The 19030-nt window shown below is 40.1% G+C and overlaps 1 protein-coding gene and 1 long non-coding RNA gene across 15 annotated transcripts in view; both read left to right on the top strand.

Moving 5' to 3' along the window:
• Nucleotides 1–19030, top strand: part of LOC105475562 (suppression of tumorigenicity 7) — a 272359-nt gene that overhangs the window by 226823 nt on the left and 26506 nt on the right. For all 14 annotated transcript variants that reach the window (XM_071094580.1, XM_071094579.1, XM_011731020.3 and 11 more), the window contains 2 exons: nt 5089–5161; nt 6600–6702. In XM_071094580.1, coding sequence (XP_070950681.1) covers nt 5089–5161; nt 6600–6702 — 176 coding nt within the window. The remainder of the gene's footprint in view (nt 1–5088; nt 5162–6599; nt 6703–19030) is intronic.
• LOC139362756 (uncharacterized) lies at nt 6709–17320 on the top strand. Its single transcript, XR_011622022.1, has 2 exons — nt 6709–9430; nt 9537–17320. It is a non-coding gene; the product is annotated as an uncharacterized lncRNA (long non-coding RNA).

The following is a 19030-nucleotide window of genomic DNA, read 5'->3' as shown; positions in this document are numbered from 1 at the left end:
CTTTTGTTTGCTCTTTGGATTCTAATTCGTAAGAGGTAATAATGTAGCTAAATGCCACTTACAAAAGTCAGAAGGCCACTGCAGAGTCAGTGTGTTCATATAAAATCAAACTGACTTAGAATTATTTTGAGTTGCTTACTCAAAGTAAAATTTCTGAATAAATTACAGGCAATATTGGAAAGTGGATGATTTGTTCTTATTTACACCATTTCAATCACTACTGGTAGCCACTCTATTCATCTTATCATTTTATCCATTTCTGTAGTGATAAAAGCATGAAGTCATAGCAGGCAGACAGAACAGTACAGAACAGATTAGTGATCACCGGGGGACATGTATGAGGAAGGACAGGGAGAGTACAAATACAAAGGGGTAGCACCAGGGAGTTCCTCTGTGGTAATGGAACAGTTCTGTATTTTGGTGTGGTTACATGAATCTAGTTATGGGATGAAATTGGATAGACATGCACACTTGATTGTATATAAAAAATGGTGAAAATGAACAAGGTCTGTAGTGTACCCAATAGTACTCTAGCAATGTCAATTTCTTGTTTTTTGATATTATACTACAGTTATATAAAATACCACCATTGGGAGAAGCTGAGTGAAACATTTACAGGACTCTGTGTATATTTTTATAAATTTCTGGAAACCTATAATTATGTCAAAATATTAAGTTTAAAAATTATAGGCAGCAATAACCAAGCTTCCCCCTTTTTTGTGGGGTGAGGTGGGAATGAAAGAGGAGGTGCTCATGGGGCAGGCAGCCTAAATAATTTCTCCTAGAGGAGAGTATATATGGTTCTTGTTAATGGTGAGCCAAACATCAGTTCCTGCCACTGGTTTAGATGTTAGGCAGTTATTAGATTAAAATATGGCTAATAAGGTAACTGTACCATAGTGGGCACACTGTAAATAGAACACACTAACTTTCACAAGAGTATGTGAAAGTTACATCTGATAGATCTCCGGGCTGACAGCACCTCATGTGATAAATTCTACGTTTGTCTATGCTGTCGGTATCTGGCTCCACCAATGTATTTGCCCATGAACTTGCTTCAGGCAATTTATAGAACAGAATTCTTCCCTCTAGCATCATTATCTGCTAAAAAAAAAAAAAAAAAATACAAAAAAAAACAGTTTTTGCATGTACATGACAGAAAGCTTTGGAAATACAGATAAACAGTGGGAAAAATTGCCTATAATCTTGCCATGCAGAAATAAACACCACCAATGGAGTAGTCCTCCCTTATCCTTAGGGCATATGTTCTAAAACCTCCAGTGAATGCCTGAAACCATGGAGAATACTGAACCCTGTATACACAATATTTTTTCATGTACATATATGCTTATGATAAAATTTAATTTATAAATTAGGCACAGTAAGCTGGATGCGGTGGCTCGCGCCTGTAATCCCAGCACTTTGGGAGGCCAAGGTGGGTGGATCACGAGGTTGGAGTTCGAAACCAGCCTGACCAACATGGTGAAACCCCGTCTCTACTAAAAATACAAAAATCAGCCGGGCGTGGTGGTGCGTGCCTGTAATCTCAGCTACTCAGGAGGCTGAGGCAGGAGAATTGCTTGACCCAGGAGACAGAGCTTGCAGTGAGCCGAGATCGAGCCATTATACTCCAGCCTGGGTAACAGAGCGAGACTCTGTCTCAAAAAATAAATAAATGAAATAATAAATAAATAATAAATAAATAAATTAGGCACAGTAAGAGATTAACAATAACTAATAAATAGAACACTTATAACAATATGTCATAAAAGTTATGTGAATGTGGCCCCTCCTTCTTGTCATTCTACTTACTACATACTGTGGTCATAACTTTTGCAGTTTTGAGGTACAACAGTGAAACTAACAAATTTCTTTTCCTTTTTCACGATTCACATGATTCATTCCTGCTGTAGATCTTAGCAGCCTCGGTGTATGATTTTTTTCTTTTTTTATTAAGTTGAGAAGTTTCACCTTTTCGTTTAATGGAAGCACCTTACATCTTCTCTTTGGCCTATCCAAATTGCCAGCATCACTATTCTTGCCCTTTGCGGCCATTATGCAATAAAATAAGGGTTACTTGAACACAAGCACAGTGATAACTATGACACCACTGTGATAACTATGATAATGCATGTGGCCACAAAGTAACTGATGGGCAGTAGCATCTACATTGTGGATGTGCTGGACGAAGGGATGATTCACATCCTAGGTTGGATGGAGCAGGACAGTAACAAGATCCCATCACACTACTCAGAATGGCATGCTGTTTAAAACTTATAAAGTATTCGTTTCTGGAATTTTCCAGTTAATATCTTCAGACTGCAGTTGACTGTGGACAACTGAAACCACAGAAAGTGAAACTACTGATAAAGGGAGTCTACAATATTTGGTGCATATTATTCCAATCTTTTTCTTTGTGTATATAAATGCTTTTAAAGATGAATATTAAAGCATACTTTTTATAAACTTATTAATGTGTGCACAATACATTTCCCCCAGATCATTCAGTACCTTTCCACCACCACCATGATTTAATGACTGCATGGAATTGTACCCTGTGAATGTACTTACAGCGTGTTAACCAGTCTATAATTGGACATTGGGCCATTTCCAGTATTCCATTAGAAACAATGTTGTGATGAACAATCTTTGTGCACATTAATGATTATTTCCTAGGATAAAGTCTTAGAAGTGGAATTGCTGAGTAGGCAAAACGTAAGAGCTTTCCATTTATATTGCCTAAGTGCTCTGCAGAAAAATATGCATCACTTTCAAAAATGAAAATTGTAAACCAAAACCTATCTGAACAACAAGACGCTCTATGTGAAGGGAAATTTAGGATCAGTTTCTTTAGAGTGATTCATCCCTCCTTAGAGGCAAATTGCTATTACCAAATAGATGTAATGTTTTTACAGAAAAAAGAATAACATTGAAAATATCTAAATAAACAAGCTATGCAAGAATATTTTGCTATTTTCTATTTTTCTTAATCAGTGGGAACAAAATAACTCACTAGCATAAAAAGATAAATAGAATGAAATGCCACCAATGGGGAATGGGGTATTTTCATAGAACCACATTTCCCTGTTTCCTCATTTGATATTGATTAAAATATATTTTTGGTTATTTTTAAGCATTTTTCTTGTGCACATATACTACTTAATAAAGGAGAAGGAGCAAACATTTAAAAAATGGAGAAAATGTACTGTAGTCGTCATATGTTGCTGAATGCTGTTGCATTTTTCTAGTTGTGAATGTCCTGTCTATGCTAGTGGGAATGGGGGTCAGGATTCTAGATTAAAGATTACCTTTGATTAGGCATCTCTAGTCATTTGCTGGAACACCTCAATTGTATCTCTTTCTGTATTTCTCTCTGGGTGAAAGTGTTCATTTGATTGATTAGGTAACCATCAAACACAACTTGATCTTTCTTGTTGAGCAGCTAAGTCCTTAAAAAGAGGCTCCTTCTCATGCTGCCACCTTCAAATAATTATGATCATTGTTTTCGGAAACAAGGCTTGGGTAACTTTAAAATCAAAAGTCTGAACTTTTAAGTAGGCCATGTATCATCTAGTTTTTTTTATTAGCTTCAAATAACAATCAATGAGTATACCCAAAAAACAGGATATTTCATTTTTGTATTGATTCCCCACACTGGAAAGCTGTTAAATGTTTAGATGCTGGAAAAGCAACAAGACTAATCCATGAGTGTCTGGCATTTTTTTCTTCCTAATTGTAAGTGCACCATTTTATATAGTATGTATGTGGTGGTGACATTTTGCTTGAAAATAGTTTATGAGATTAAGGGTACAAAGACCTCTTTTCCTTTCAATTCTGTGCTGATATTTTCTATGATTGTGTTTTATCAATGTCATTGAAATTTCCCTCAAAGAGAAGTTCCTTAGGAATCTCCTTGGAATTGGCATTAAATACTCTTTATTGAAAGAGAGATTGGTTTTCTTTTATGAAATTGTTTTCTTCTGCCTCTGTCTATTGGCTAATTATGGGACTTCCCTTTTTCATTTCTACTTTAATGTAATACTTTCTAAGTTGAAAACAGCCTTGCAAAGAAACTTGCAGGGCATTCCAGGTGCAAAGAGTTCCTCTAACCTAGAATGAATTTTGCAGCATCTGGGAATGGCATATTTTTACCTGTTCTGAATTAAAGTATTTCTGTGTTATAGTGTAAATTTGGTTGCAAGTATTAAATACTAACTCCTATTCTGGAAAGAATGCAATCATACTTTAAGAACATGTTTTTCACCCAAAGGAATGCCCTCTTTGAGTTTATCTACTCTCACTTGTACCCTGTGCTTTCACTTTCCTGTAAACTCATTATCTGAACCCCACTCCCACCCTGGCCTTTCTGTACTTTTTGTAAAATTGAAAGGAACTGTTTTTCCTGGTGACGAGTGAGTCTTCATATGAAAGGAGATTTATGATAGGTTGGCATGAGCAAAAATTGTGTAGTTTCCTAAAGATTTCATACATATACTGTTTAAAAGTTATATATCTTTATTTATATATTAGATATATATGTGTATCTCCTTGACTTTGACTTTTACATTTTTAACAAGCACTATTAAAAATTGAATGTAAACTTGAAATTTAATGCAAAAGAAATGTAGTTTAAATCTGACCACTAAAGAATCATTCATTTGGCTATGTCTTTTTTTAATCTAGATTTTTTTCTTCAATTAGTATTTCATACACCTGTCGAGAAATTTTGATAAGTGACAAAGACACTTTCACATCAAGGATATTCACGTGATATCTAAATTTATATATTTATAGCTATAATCTGCTTCAACTCAACATACAAAAATTCATATTTTAAAATAGAAGGTGATTGCTTAAGAGTCAGCCTGGTGGACATGAATTATTCATAAAAATACAACCTAGCCTTAGTTTCACATACTGTGTTGATACAGTAAGGAATAGCTGAAATTCTTTTGTAACATATGTATTAAAATATTCTTCATTTATGCTTTATTACACTTAAATGTGATTAAAATGCTAGTGTATTGAAAATTATTGCTCTTTGTTACCTACAAACTTATGTGTTCCTACTTTCTTTTTCTCCAACAGATATAAGCTTACCAAAGTCAGCAACAATATGCTACACAGCTGCTTTGCTCAAAGCAAGAGCTGTCTCTGACAAGTAAGTGAATAATAGCTTGTGCGGTACTAATGCCTGACCGGAATTGAGATGTGTTGCCTCTGAGGGCTTTCTCTGGAAGTTTCTCTTAGTCTATGAGACCCCTGCTTATAAGCATGCATTTTCCAAAACCTGCTGTTCTTTTCTTTCACTATTAGAAGGAGGGAATGTGTATCTTCAGGTAATGTAAGGGTGTGTAAAGGTATCCTAAAGCAGGATTTATTTGAAATTCCATACTTCTGAGATGACTTTTTTGGTGTGAGACAGTAGATACCAAAACACCTGCTTGGGACTTACACAGAATGCCATCCTTCTATTCGTTTCTTGCACATTCCTCTCCCTTCAGCAGTCCATAAATGGGCAGTGTCATACACATGTGGAATGTGGCAGACGGGATGGTCATCTCTCATTCTTTGCCTCATCAACTCCAAATTAGCCCCCACTGGTCTGTTAACTTTGAGTTGCCATCTCAATGGGATGTTTGCCTATTTTGTTCAGGCAGGTGACTATGGCATATGGACTTTTCATAAGCATCCAAGGATGCCTGTCAGGTGAAAGAGCCTAGATGGCTTAACTGGTTTTGAGTCCATAAACTCTTACACTTCCCCGATATAATCCCTCTGTAGCATCAAAAGCAGAGAATAGGAAACCAGCCTCTGCTGTATCAGACAGGTTTGCTGTTAAGTGTGTGTACACTTCAAGACCAAAGTAATTTTCTTTCATTCTTTTTTATCCTGTAGATCGCCAGTACCTACTGCAACATCTTTTCTCCCTACACAGCGACTCCAGCTTGGGAGGGCAGGGCCAGGGTTGTCACAGCTTCCCCTGTGGTGTCTGCCTGCCAAGCACAGCTCTGGAGTTAGCCCTGGGTGTGAGGTGAGAAAGAGATTGCATGGTCTGGTTTTTTTCATTCACTCGGGCAGGTGTCTCGCCCGCAGTTTGGGCATGCACACGCCCCCTGCCGGAATGGCCCCAAGCAGGCTCGCCTGCTGCTGACGCTGCAATGATTTAACCTCCATCGCAGCACTGACATTGGGTGGGAGGCCTCCTTTCAAATCCTTCCCAGCTCTGTTTTTAACCAAGTGCACTCTTCTGTAACCTAGTTTTCTCTTTTTCCTACACTGTCTGCCCTTGTCAGTCCTACCTCTTCCCCCGACCTGAGCAGGTACCTCGTAGAAGACTTAGATTAGCTATTTAGACAGAGACTTGACAGCCGAATTTAACTCCTGCCATGACTAGATGCAAGCACGCTTTCTGCTTCTGCTGGGGTTTTTGCTGGCCTCGGTCCTCGGGGTCACTCAGAGGTTCCATGCAGTAGAAGTTTGGAGAGCTCATGTCATTGGCTCGTTGTGGTTTTATGGGCCCTTGATGTGTAGATGCTTTCGGGTTGATGCCCAAGCAGTGGTCCCAACTGGATGGTTTTTGTCTTTCTGCTTTTCAGATTCTCTCCTGAGGCTGCATCTCGGCGGGGGCTGAGCACAGCAGAGATGAATGCAGTAGAAGCCATTCATAGAGCTGTGGAATTCAATCCTCATGTGCCAAAAGTGAGTCTGTGGAATCCCCACAGGAACTCGTTATGATGGCAGAGAAAGCATTCATTGACCACGGTGTTGTATCTCGACTACACCGGTTATAAAAAATGAATTGCAACCAACAAATGTTGAGGCCCTGTATAGTGTATGGGCATTAGCCTCATTTTAAGCAAAAGCTACACTCAAGAGGCTTTGGGGCAGATTTCCAGACTTCACTTAATAAGGGTAAATCGATAGACCTCGCTGAGGCAGGCCAGGAAGCCTGAAATTGGCAAAAAGTAGATATCCCGGGAGTGTTGACGCATTTGATAGGAATTTCACACCAGTTATGGTCTCACAAAGACCAAAATCAGGAAATAAATGTTGTTGTGAATAAAACTGGTAAAAAAAAAAAATACTGACTAATGTCGCATTCCATGTCTCTATAAATAAATGATAGTAATCAGTATTGGCAAGAAAATAATAGAGAAAACTTCAAAATATGAAAAAGTATTTTGCTTTGTACCATTTTCATAAGTATATGTAGTAGAAAATATTTGTTTTAGTTATTAACCACATGGTTGACCAATTTATAAATACCCAATATTTCCAATTTTTTTTCTGAAATTGATTTTAAGGGAATCAAATTGGAGCAGAGGATATTTCTGTAATCTTTTATTCAGGAGATGAATGTGTATTTATTATTTGCCTATATTTAACTCCCTGCTCTTTTAGTATCTACATGCTGTATTACATAATTATCATCTTCTCTGAGGGAGAAAAAAAAAGTAGCTGAGAGCCACTTTCAGTCCCACTATTAAGTACATTTTGACCTCTAAGAAACTTCGTGTGGTTCACCTCAGGTATGACAAGCCATATCTTCCTTGGCAAAATGTCTGATGAAGACTTACTGGTGAAAAATGACAAAGGAAGGCTGTTTGATTTGTGTTGTAGCACTATAGCAAAAGGGTGGGAGGTATGAGTGAGAGAGAGAGAGATGATTTATGGAGTTAACTACTTTATTTTGTTGATATCCAGAGTGACAGAGATAAGTGATCTAATATCATTCCTGGGATTTTAGTCAAGTCTGGGTCATTGTTTTCAGTTAGCAGGAAATTGAAGAGTGGTTCACTATGCCACATTTGCATAAGGATGTATTTATTCATTAGGCCTGATGGGTAATGACCAACATAGTATTTTTAGATTTATGTATTGTCCATATGGTGCTATAACTATATATCCTTATATAATATTTTTCACCTAAGCTAAAAACATTTATTCCACTTTGACTAAAATTTAAAACTAATCGTGAAAATATTATCCTGAATTACAGTAAACTGAGGTCATCTATTAATACTCATTGAATGCCATTCTCTACAGAGCTATTCAGTAAGCATAAATAAGGCTCTTTTAGAAGTAGTATTGAGCAATAAGTTCTGGATTCTGAGGCAAAAACTCGTGTTCCACTTCTGGTTCTGTCATTTATCAGCCATTGGACATTGGGCTTAGCATTTCTCAGCTCAAAGTTGTCCCTCATCTTTAAATGAAGATAGGATAGAAGCCCTGCCTGTCTTCTGGTAAAGATCAAGTGAGATTATATATTTGAAGTTCTTTGAAAATACTTGAGCACCATTTATTTGTAAATTATTAAGATTTTTGATAATTTTAATATCAAAAATTTTGATAATTATTGATAGTTATTAAGAATTTTGATAATGATTGGGGGCTTCTCATATCTAGGAACCAGATCTTTTACTGTGATCCTAACTAGAGCCTTGCCATCCTGGGGCACAAGACAGAAAATCAGTACAGTACTTGTTGGTTAGATATTTTGATGGAAGTAGTCATCTAATGCTATAAAACTGGTCCGAAATGGTTAATTGAGCCTCTTGAAGAATATTAAAAGCCCTAAGAAACACTTTAAGGCTGCCATGGAAGAATTTGACACAGTTAACCGGGATTCCACCTGCAAAATAGAATTATTCTAAAGGTGGAAACATTTCAAATATTTGATTGCACTCTCATTTCTAATCATGAAACTGAGCGAAGGTAGGGAAAACTACCTAGGTAAACTGACTCTCCAGCACTTTGCTTTGTTGATGATTGTGCTGAGGGGGCGATGTGTTTCCAGATCCTCTTCGTCTATCAGAATTCCGTGGGGGACGGGTCCTGGGATTCACTGGCCACATCTGTCAAGAATTAGCCACAAATTTCTAATATACAGTATGCAGCGTGCTCTAAACATCTTACTTTAGCAAATACACACACACACACACACACACACACACACACACACACACACATTTGGTGCCTTGGAGGCAGAGAATAATAGCCTTAGTTCTAATGAGACATCGGTGAAGGTTATAAACTCTTGGACTCTTAGCATAAGAAGGGGCCTTAAAGATCATCTAGGTCACCTTCCCGTCCTAACCTTGACTCTCTCCTTATAATGATACTGCGATAATCATTTTTATTATTTTTTTTAATGTTATGTGCCAAGCACAGTGCTAACTGAAGTACATAAGCCCTTTCACTTATTTTTCATAATGATTCTGTGAGGTGTGTTATATTATTATCCCTATTACATAGATGAAGGCACCAAAGATTTGGAGAGGTTAAATAATCTGCTTATGGTCATTCAGCAAATAAATGACAGAGCCTGAACCAATTCTGGGTTATCTACTCGTAAATGTTGCCCTCTACTGCCTCCCACATCTCACCAGGGAACAGACCAGCCTAGGCTTGGACCCTTCAAATGCTGGTGGGTACACTGCTTCTCAAGGCATTCAGTCCCTTAAGGGCAATTCAGGTTTCTTCAAGATATCTTAAATGATATGACTTCCATGGCTTCTTTTTCTCTACCACAGGAAGTTGTCAGTGGCCCACCACAGGAATTTTCAGTATCTGCATGCTGTATTATATGATTATCATCTTCTCTAAGGGAGAAAAGAATACCAAATATAGTAACTGAGAACTGCCTTCCATGTATTTCCAGCTTTGCTTCATCTGGTATCCCATTAAGCAAAGATACATAGGTAATATTTCACCATCCAATGATAAATACCAGTCATTTACCTTCAGAGGGCTACTCTTAGGAATGCTCTTCGCCTGCAGACATGAGGAGTAGGGAGGGAGTGTTGCTCCTTACCACATCACAGGACTGGGAAATAAATAAGAACAGTAAGAAACCCCTTATCTCTGTTCTGAAGGAGAGCCCCTTCAGTGGTCAGTTGGATGTGAAACACTAGAATTTCTGAAGTATTAGATTGCAGCAAACTAGTAAAGAGGAAGCAAACACACAGGCTCATCAGTCCCAACAGAACTGTCACTCCCTCCTGAGAAACTGCAGCTGTGCCGCCAGCTCCCATAGGAAAAGGCATAAACTCCTTGTGCGATTCTTCAGTACCCTCCATAATCTGACCCGACTTGGTTTTCCTTTTTTCCACCTCGTAACTATTTGTTCATCATTCCAGACACATTCTCTTTCCTTTCCCTTTTTCACTTCCTCTGAGGAAACCCTGTTGCCCCTTCACCACCACCATTAAGAGTCACCAGGAAGCTTGTTCTTCTTCATCAGAAGTAGTCTCTCTCTTCTCTGTGGTCTCTCAGTATAATGCATTGATTATGTACTTGCTGTTTACCTTTTGTTGAGGAAAATTGGGGATATTAATGATGCTGGCGATTTTCAACAACTAAAAACAAAACTCAAGAAGACAAAGAAATCTCGAATCCATTAGAGGATGTTTTCCATTTAATGGGATTAAAATCACTTTGCGTATAAAGAAAATTCCATTCATGTAATGCTGGACAATCAAAGGACTGCCCTCATCACGGTTCTATACCTTCATCTTTGTATTGTTATAGTTGATTGGATTTGGGGCCTTCTTTCTGCAGATATGCTCCATGCTCACCCTGCTCTTCCTCAGTAGTCTTGAGATTTATATAGGGTGGGGGTGAGGGAGACATTTCTATCAGTGACCCATCAGCTACACAGACCTGGGTTAACCAGAGCTTATGTGCTCTCAGTATGCTGTAGCTACACTGCAAGCCTTGCACTGCGAGGAGACACATTTTTGTTTTGGAGGATGTTACATTAACTCCTTCAGGGTACCAAAGATAAACTTCCATTTTCTGACAAGTTTCTGAAAGGTGGGCTAAATTATTTGTTTGTTACCGGCAATATTAGATATGTCTTTTGCTGTATAGTGGTATTATAAAAAACAATCTACTCATATTTAAGACTATTTCTAGCCTTTTTTCCTATGTATTTTAAATACTTTTACTTTACTATTTTAAAAAAATTAGCATAGGGCTCTTACCATGGACTTTATGTTTGGGTATTGGGGATGTATTTGTTTCTGAGGGAGGATTATCAGATTTTCAGAGTTCTTTAACCTTGAAAAGGTTATTCTCCAACTTACAGTTCTAGTATTTTATCTGTGTGCCTTCAGACTCTTTTAAGACAGTTTCTATAACTGGATACTTCTGTTTTGGATACTTCTTTTTTATGGGTGTGAGGTAAAAAACATGTAACATGAGATCTACCCTCTTATCAAATTTTTAGGTGTACAGTACAATCTTGTTAACTGTATTAGTCCATTCTCATGCTGCAAATAAAGGCATACTCAAGACTAGGTGATTTATAGAGGAAAGAGGTTTAATTGACTCACACTTCAGCATGGCTAGGGAGGCCTCAGGAAACTTACATTCATAGTGGAAGGGGAAGTAAACATATCCTTTTTCACATGATGGCAGGAAGCAGAAGAATGAGCAAAAGGGGGAAAAGCCCCTTATAAAACCGTCAGATCTCATGAAAACTCACTGACTATCATGAGAACAGCATGGAGATAACTGTTAACTCCCACCAGGTCTCTCCCACTACACATGGGGATTATGGGAAGTAAAATTAAAGAAGAGATTTGGGTGGGAACACAGCCAAACCATATCATTAACTATATGCACATCACTGTACAGTAATCTCTAGAACTTTTTCATCTTGCACGATTGAAACTCTATTCTTATTGAACAGCAACTCCTCATTTTCCCCTCCGCACAGCCCCTGGAAAGCACCATTATACTCTCTGCTTCTATGAATTTGACTACTTTAGATACCTCATATCAGTAGAATCATGTATTTGTCTTTCTGTGACTGACTTATTTTACTTAGCATAATGTCCTCAAGCTTCATCTATGTTATATCCACCATATGACAGAATTTTCTTCTTTTTAAAGACCGAAAATTATTCCACTGTATGTATATGCCACATTGTCTTTATCCACTCATCTGTCCATGGACATTTAGGTTATTTCCTAATAACCTTGGCTATTGTGAATAATGCTGCAATGAAAATAGCAGTGCAAATATCTCCTCAAGATCCTGCTTTCACTTCTTTTGAATGAATACCCAGAAGGGGGAATGACTGGATCATATAATGGTGATTCTATTTTTGATTTTTTGAGAAACTTCCAAACTGTTTTCCTTAGTGGCTGCACCATTTTACATTCCCACCAACAGTGCACAAGGGTTCCAGTTTTTCCACAAACTTGCCAACACTTGTTCTTTTCTTGAGAGTGGCCATCCTAACACATCAGGTAAAAATTTTTTTGTGGTTTTGATTTTCATTTCTCTGCTTGTTAGTGATGTTGAGCATCTTTTCATATACCAGTTGGTCATTCATATATCTTCTTGGAGAAATGTCTATATGAGTCTTTTGCCAAGTTTTAAATCAGATTGTTGGGCTTTTTTTTTTTTTCATATTGAGTGGTAGGAGTTGCTTATATGTTTTCAATATTAACCCCTTATTAGATATATGGTTTGCAGATATTTTCTCTATTCCACAGGTTACCTTTTCACTCTATTGATTGTTTTCTTTGCTACACAGAAGCATTTCAGTTTGACATAGTCCCACTTGTGTATTTTAGCTTTTGTTGCTTGTGCTTTTGGTGTCATATCTAAGAAATCATTGCTAAAACTAATATCATGAAGTTATTCCCCTCCTTTACTTTCTTCTAAAAGTTTTATAGTTTCTGGTTTTACATTTAAATTTTTAGGGCATTTTGAGTTGATTTTTTGTATGGTGTAAGATAAGAGTTCAATTTCATTCTGTTACATTTTGTAGAAGAGAATTATCTACTTCTTCCCTCTCCCAGACCCCCTGACCCAAGGCAGGGTTGTACTCTTGTCACCCAGGCTGGAGTGTAATGACACAATCATAGCTCATTATAACCTCAAATTCCAGGGCTCAAGGGATCCTCCAGCCTCAGCCTCTAGAGTAGCTGGGACTATAGGTATGTGCCCCTACGCTAAGCCAGCTTTTAAAAATTTTTAATAGAGACAAGGTCTCTGTTGCCCAGGTTGTTCCTCAAGCAGTCCTTCTACCTCGTCCTCCCAAAGTGCTGGGATTATGGGTGTGAGGGACTGTGCACACAGCGTAATCTACTTCTTGAGTCCTCCATGGTAGATACCAAGTTGACATGATCGGTCAACTTCTGTAATGAACCTCTTTGGGCAAGAAGATTTTTTAGTCAGGATTATTTCCTGAGGGTAGATTTGAAGTATGGGAATTACTAAGTCATGTGTGGAAACACTTAAGGCTCTTGATATTGCCAAACTACTTGCCAAAAAAGATTATAGCAGTTTAAATCAGCAGACAACTCCTTCTTCACCATTTTATCATACCCTCACTGTCGTCGAGCAGTTTGTTTAAAAAGGAAAGAAGGGGAGCAATAAATATTTATGAACCTATTAAGTACAAATGGAATTTTGTTCTTTAAGTCTGCATTTCTTTGCCACTACTAGCTTGGTTGAACATTGTTAGCCATTTGTATTTATTCCTTTCTGAATTGTCAGGCAAAACATATTATAACAACAGAGCAAGGAAGACAAGGAGAGCTATGAAGTATCATTGAAAGGGTTCATCATGCCTGTAATTCCAGCACTTTGGGAGGCTGAGGCAGGAAGATCGCTTGAGTCTAGGAGTTTGAGACCAGCCTGGACAATATAGTGAGACCTCATCTCCACAAACAAACAAAAAAATTAGCTGGGTGTGGTGGCACACACCTATAATCCTAGCTATTCGGGAGGCTGAGCCAACAGGTCAAGACTGCAGTGAGCCACGATTGTGCTGTTGCACCACAGCCTGGGTGACAGAAAGAGATTTTGTCTCTAAAAAAGAGAAAAGCGCAAAAGTGTTCAGAACAGTTACTCCCATTACTTGCTGTCCACAGGACTGGAATAAAGTATGGGAGGAGGGAGTTAGTTTCCTGCCCATTCTTCTTTTGATAAAATGAGGATAAAAGTAATGGCTTCACAGGACTGATGACAGGTAAATGAAATTACATCGTGTAATTCATTCAGTACCTGCTCAATACATGTTGGCCCCTTCATTATCTCTTCCTTTTTACCTCCCGTTCTATTTCTGTGCTTGCAGGCTAGGTGGAAATAGAGGCTGCCTAGAAACATGCATTAACAGGTGCTTCTTGGGCCACCCTAGCCTGAAGAAGGAAACCAGAGAGTATAACAGTGGCACCTCAATGCCTTGGCCTTGAGGACCCTCAGGGTCCCTTCAGGCCTCCAGATTTGAGGGGAGGCTCTAGCATGTTCTGGCTGCAGCTATTGTCTTCAGGGATTCTGCAGCTTATAGCTGCTTGGTAAGTTCTTTGCTTGTGGCTGATTAAGTGTTACCCATTTCCGACCTGTGTCTTATATTCTTGTTCTGAGCCTGGTACCATCCCTGCTCCCTGCCAACCCACTCCCATCAGGTCCTCTACCCCAACACAACACTTCACGTCTGGTACGAAACTTGCCCATACGCAGGCCCCTTCCTCTCCCTGTTGCACCTGCCTCCTCAGGTGGAACAGACTTGAAAGCCTGACCTAGGCATGCATGAGGTTGCCTCGTAAAACATCACTGTGTCTTCTTCTTTGATTACAGAGGCAGGTGTCCCCTCTATTATGGAGGCTGAAGCCACCCATCTTTCGATTATATAACTCGTATTTCCCTGTCTGAGTAATCAAGATTGTAGGGCGACATTAACAGTCCCTAATACACACATACATACACCGAACCCATCATCATTGGCTGCCCCAGCAAAATGTTTCCAGATTCTATTAAGTTTTCACTCTTTCCAAAGCTTTTCTTCTTCAGCCTATAAAAAGCAAGCAGTTGTTTTTTTCATTCCCGGGGTACTTCTACCAATTGGAGTTGGGCTGTTGGAGTCATCTCCACTGCCTACCACCAGGACAAGGAGAGCAGTGTGAGTGGAAGAGAGAGAGGTGGCAGGGAAATCTCCCTTAGTGTGAGCTGTGTGGTCAGGGGTCCCAGGTGCCCATAGTCATAGAGGAGGTAGGGACCCACTTGAACATCACCAGGTACTTTTTTCAGACCTGGCCTAAGCAGTTTGGCGTCTCCCAGCCTGGGTTGCTTATATCTCCTTCCTCCCTGCCCCTGCACCCTCTGTCTTGGTGCCTATTCTCATTATCAGAGTTGGCAAGGCTCTCATGCCCCTCAGAAGAGGAATTCTTCCATTTCCTCCCTCAGCTGGAAACCACACACCTTGCTAACTCTCCTGTCAACCACAACATATTTGAACTACTTTTACTTAAGCAGGATCACTCTGCTCTAATAGAATAAACAGGAGACATCCCTGCCACTTTACTTCATCCTGGAGGGGCTAACCTTCCTGCTGCTGTCCACCAGCTTCTCTAGTCTCCAAGCAGAGTCCCCTTTTCCCTCCCAGCAGCGCATTCAGCTAGCACTTATTGAGCACTAATTATGTGCCAGCCACTGGGACGCTGGTCAGAACACGATGCGTGCTGTCACAAGAAGTGCTCAGTCATTGAGAAGACAGACTGGGCCGTGCCCCTGTGAGGCAGGCAGAGTGCTGCTGGGCCCACCAGAGCAAGGCAGCCAGCTCACAGTCAGGGTTGGGCCAGATAACCCAGGTACTCTGTAACTTCTAGAAGCTAGATCCTGTGCTTTGCTGTTAGAAACATTCTCCAAGTGTGCAGTGGTAGGAGAGTGGCCTGGCTGTATACAGAATGCCCAAACTTCCCTCTCAACTCTGAAAACCTTGAATGTGGTAGTCCCCAGAATTGAGCCTTGGCTGATAGGAAAGGCTGACCTGGTCAGTATCACCAAGGAGGGCTTCCCAAGTCACGGGTCTTCACTACCACACACAGGTCTCCACTGGCCAGCTTGTGTTTACTTCTACAAAAACAAACAATGTTTAACTTTTATAAAGCAGTAAACATTTTTCCTCTCCTAATTCAGTCTTACATGAAACCTTAATAAATAAGCAAGTAGATGCTCTGCTTGAAACTGGGATGAGAAGTCTGGTGGCCCAGCAACCCCAAGGCCCCTCTGCATACAGTTCAGAAAATAACACATGGCTGTGACCCATCACCCCCAGAAAATCCTAAGCTTTCGAGGTCCCACCCATAGAGGAGGAGGCCTCACATCCTCCTCTGAGCAGCAGGGAGGGGGCTGCGGAGCCAGTACCAGTTCCTTAGCATGTCCGAGTGCTGTAGACAGAGCTGCTGAGGGGAAAAAATCAAGAAAACTTGCCAGCACCAACGGGGGATAGCTTTCATCTTAATCTTGCCCCAAATCCCAGAACCAGTAAACCATCTGCTGTCCTCACTGCGCCCGCCCAAGAGGTAGCGGAGGACACAACAGGCAGTCCCAGAGGGTACTGAGGGGAGAAGGGTGCCACACTCCCAGCACTCATTTCAGCAGCGGGGCAGACTGGGGTTGATGCAATATGGAAATGAGGACCTAGCCTAATACATATTTAGCTTTCAAATTTTAAGTCTAGGAGTGTGGGAAGTCATGAGAAAACAGAGAGGAAAGAATGAAGAATGTTATGACAGAAATGCATTCCCATTAAAAATGTACTTTTTTTAAAAAAAAAGAAAGCTCATCTAATGTTAATCTAGAAACTAGTTTCATGGGGATTTCAAGAGGCTTGTGGAAGAAAACATCGTGGTAATTGTATATGCTAATGGAGTACCTACAGGACATTGTTATAGTGATGGAAATTCTATTTCATGCAAACACTAAAGCAATCCTCCCTTTATATCTTGGTAAAGCTGATTGACAGAGTATAAAATTGCTTTTTAATCCAATTTAGGAAACAAAATGTGTAGTGGGTTTTAGTATTTTAAAATGCTTGAAGCATGGAAGCAGAAATTCAAAATACCCTGGCAGACTGTCTATGATATTGTATATCAACAGGACATTTTAGAAATATTATTTCAATATAAGTTTCTTTGAATTGAGTCATATTTTGTTCCAAAGCTTTTTTGGATTAGAGTAAGGAGAACGTATTGTGGAAATATGACCCAGAGGAAAATGAACAGAAACCAGTTTTTAGCCACATTTCTCAGGAATAGGAAGTTTGTAAGTCTCTTTCTTTAACAAAAAGTACTGCAGCTGCTTTCTCCAAGACTATCCCCATACAGGCCACCCCCACCAGGCTCATCACCTCTACTGAGGTCACTCTTATTAAGCTCGCTGCCACCTAGGCCACCAGAACCATTGACCTCTTCTCATATCTCATCCTATTTCATCTCTCCTCGGCATTTGGTCCCACTGACTAAATGCTTTGGTCCCACTGACTGACTGCTTTTTATGTCTTTTTTTTTTTTTTTTATAAGACAGGGTCTTGCTCTGTCACCCAGGCTTGAATGCAGTGGTGCTATAATGGCAATCCTCCCACCTCCACTTCAGTTGTGCCATGTTTCCCAGGCTGGTCTTGAACTCCTGGGCTGAAGAGATTTGCCTGCCTTGGCCTCCCAGTGTACTGGGATTACAGGTGTGAGCCACTGCCCCCGGCCAGCCTTATGTCTTGAGGCCATCTTGACCCCATGACACCTACTCTCTGTGCCACTCCTGTATGTCAGCACTCTCCTCCTCCTCCTTTTCTGTGCTGCCACACACTTATGTTTTCCAGGGAGCTCTGTTCACTGCCCTCTCCCTGATTGCTCGAAGCTGTCTTGAGAGATCTCCGCTGCTCCTACTGCGCAGCTTCCACCTCTGGCCCAGAACGCCCACATTTGTGTCTCCAGCTTCTCTCCTAAGCTCTAGACCTGCAGACCAAGCTGCCTTCAGGCCATTTTTCCAGGGATGTTCTGCAGGTTCTTCAAGCTGTTTTTGTTACCTTTCCCTGCTAAGCCTCTTCCTCTTCTGGTGTCTTTACGCTAGCTAAGGAACTCACATTATTCTAGTTTCTTACACTAAAAACTTGTCACCTTTGGTTCCTCCCCTCACTCTCACATTTAGTCAGGCGCCAAGTCCTGGAAAAGCTCCTCCTTCATCCCCCAATTTTGTCCCCATCACCTGGACTCTACAGGAGCTTTTTAAGACTTTGCTAATTTCTATCTCTTCCCTGTCTGTTGATCCTACACATGATTCACCCATTTCTCTCAAAATTGCAAACTGCACAACTCACTTCCCAGTTGCCTATGGCAGTGATTTCCAAACTGTCCTCTTAGGAGAGCCAGGAGGGTTCCCCAGACCTCTCTCGGGTCCATCCCTCAGATTTCCCCACAGCTTTGTTTTGCATCAGCTTCACAGATTCTAAGTGGTTTTTTTCTCTCTCTCTGAACAAATTACAGCCATCTCTCAGTATCTGCAGGAGATTGGTTCCAGGACCCGTCACATATACCAAAATCTATGCATACTCAAGTCCCCCAGTCAGCCCTGCAGAACCCAATAGAACCTGTGTTATGCAAAAAAATCAGCTATCCGTATATGCAGGTTTCCCATTCCATGAATACTATCTTTTCAATCTGTGTTTGGTTGAAAAAAAATTTGTATAAAAGTGGGCCTGTGCAGTTCAAACCCAGGTTGCTCAAGAGCCAACTGTATTCTGTGTCTAAAAGTTTGAAAACCAGCTACTAAGGGTCAGGGCACCCTCTGGAGCAGATCATGAAGGCCTTTTACAGCCTACTTTTTCTACTTCACTCCTTTGGAGAGTGGCCTGAGTTCAAATGCAGGTTCTGCCACGTGCAACTGTGCAACTCTGAACAAGTTACTTCCTAAAGCCTTCGTTTTCCCATCTGTGAAACAGGAATGGTAATATTAGCTCTGTCACAGACAGTGTTAAGGAGTTACTGAGATAATGCTTGGCACGTGTGTTAGTGCGTAATCAGTGTTGGCAATTACCATCATGTTAGTAGTCAGGCCCCACCAGTTTAGAAACACATCATGCCCTTTGATGCCTTGGTTTGCTTTTGGTAGCCTTTGATGCTTTTGGTATACTTTGCCCTTTCATGCTGGTTTGGAATCCCCCCTCCTCATTTTTTCAGTATCAACTCTTATGTAATTAGTAAGATTGATATTTTCATTTTTCTGTGAAGC

Source organism: Macaca nemestrina, chromosome 4, assembly GCF_043159975.1.
Source record: "Macaca nemestrina isolate mMacNem1 chromosome 4, mMacNem.hap1, whole genome shotgun sequence".
Lineage (NCBI taxonomy): Eukaryota > Metazoa > Chordata > Mammalia > Primates > Cercopithecidae > Macaca > Macaca nemestrina.
The sequence above is the reverse complement of the archived record's forward strand: the minus strand, read 5'-3'. Positions and strand labels throughout refer to the sequence as shown.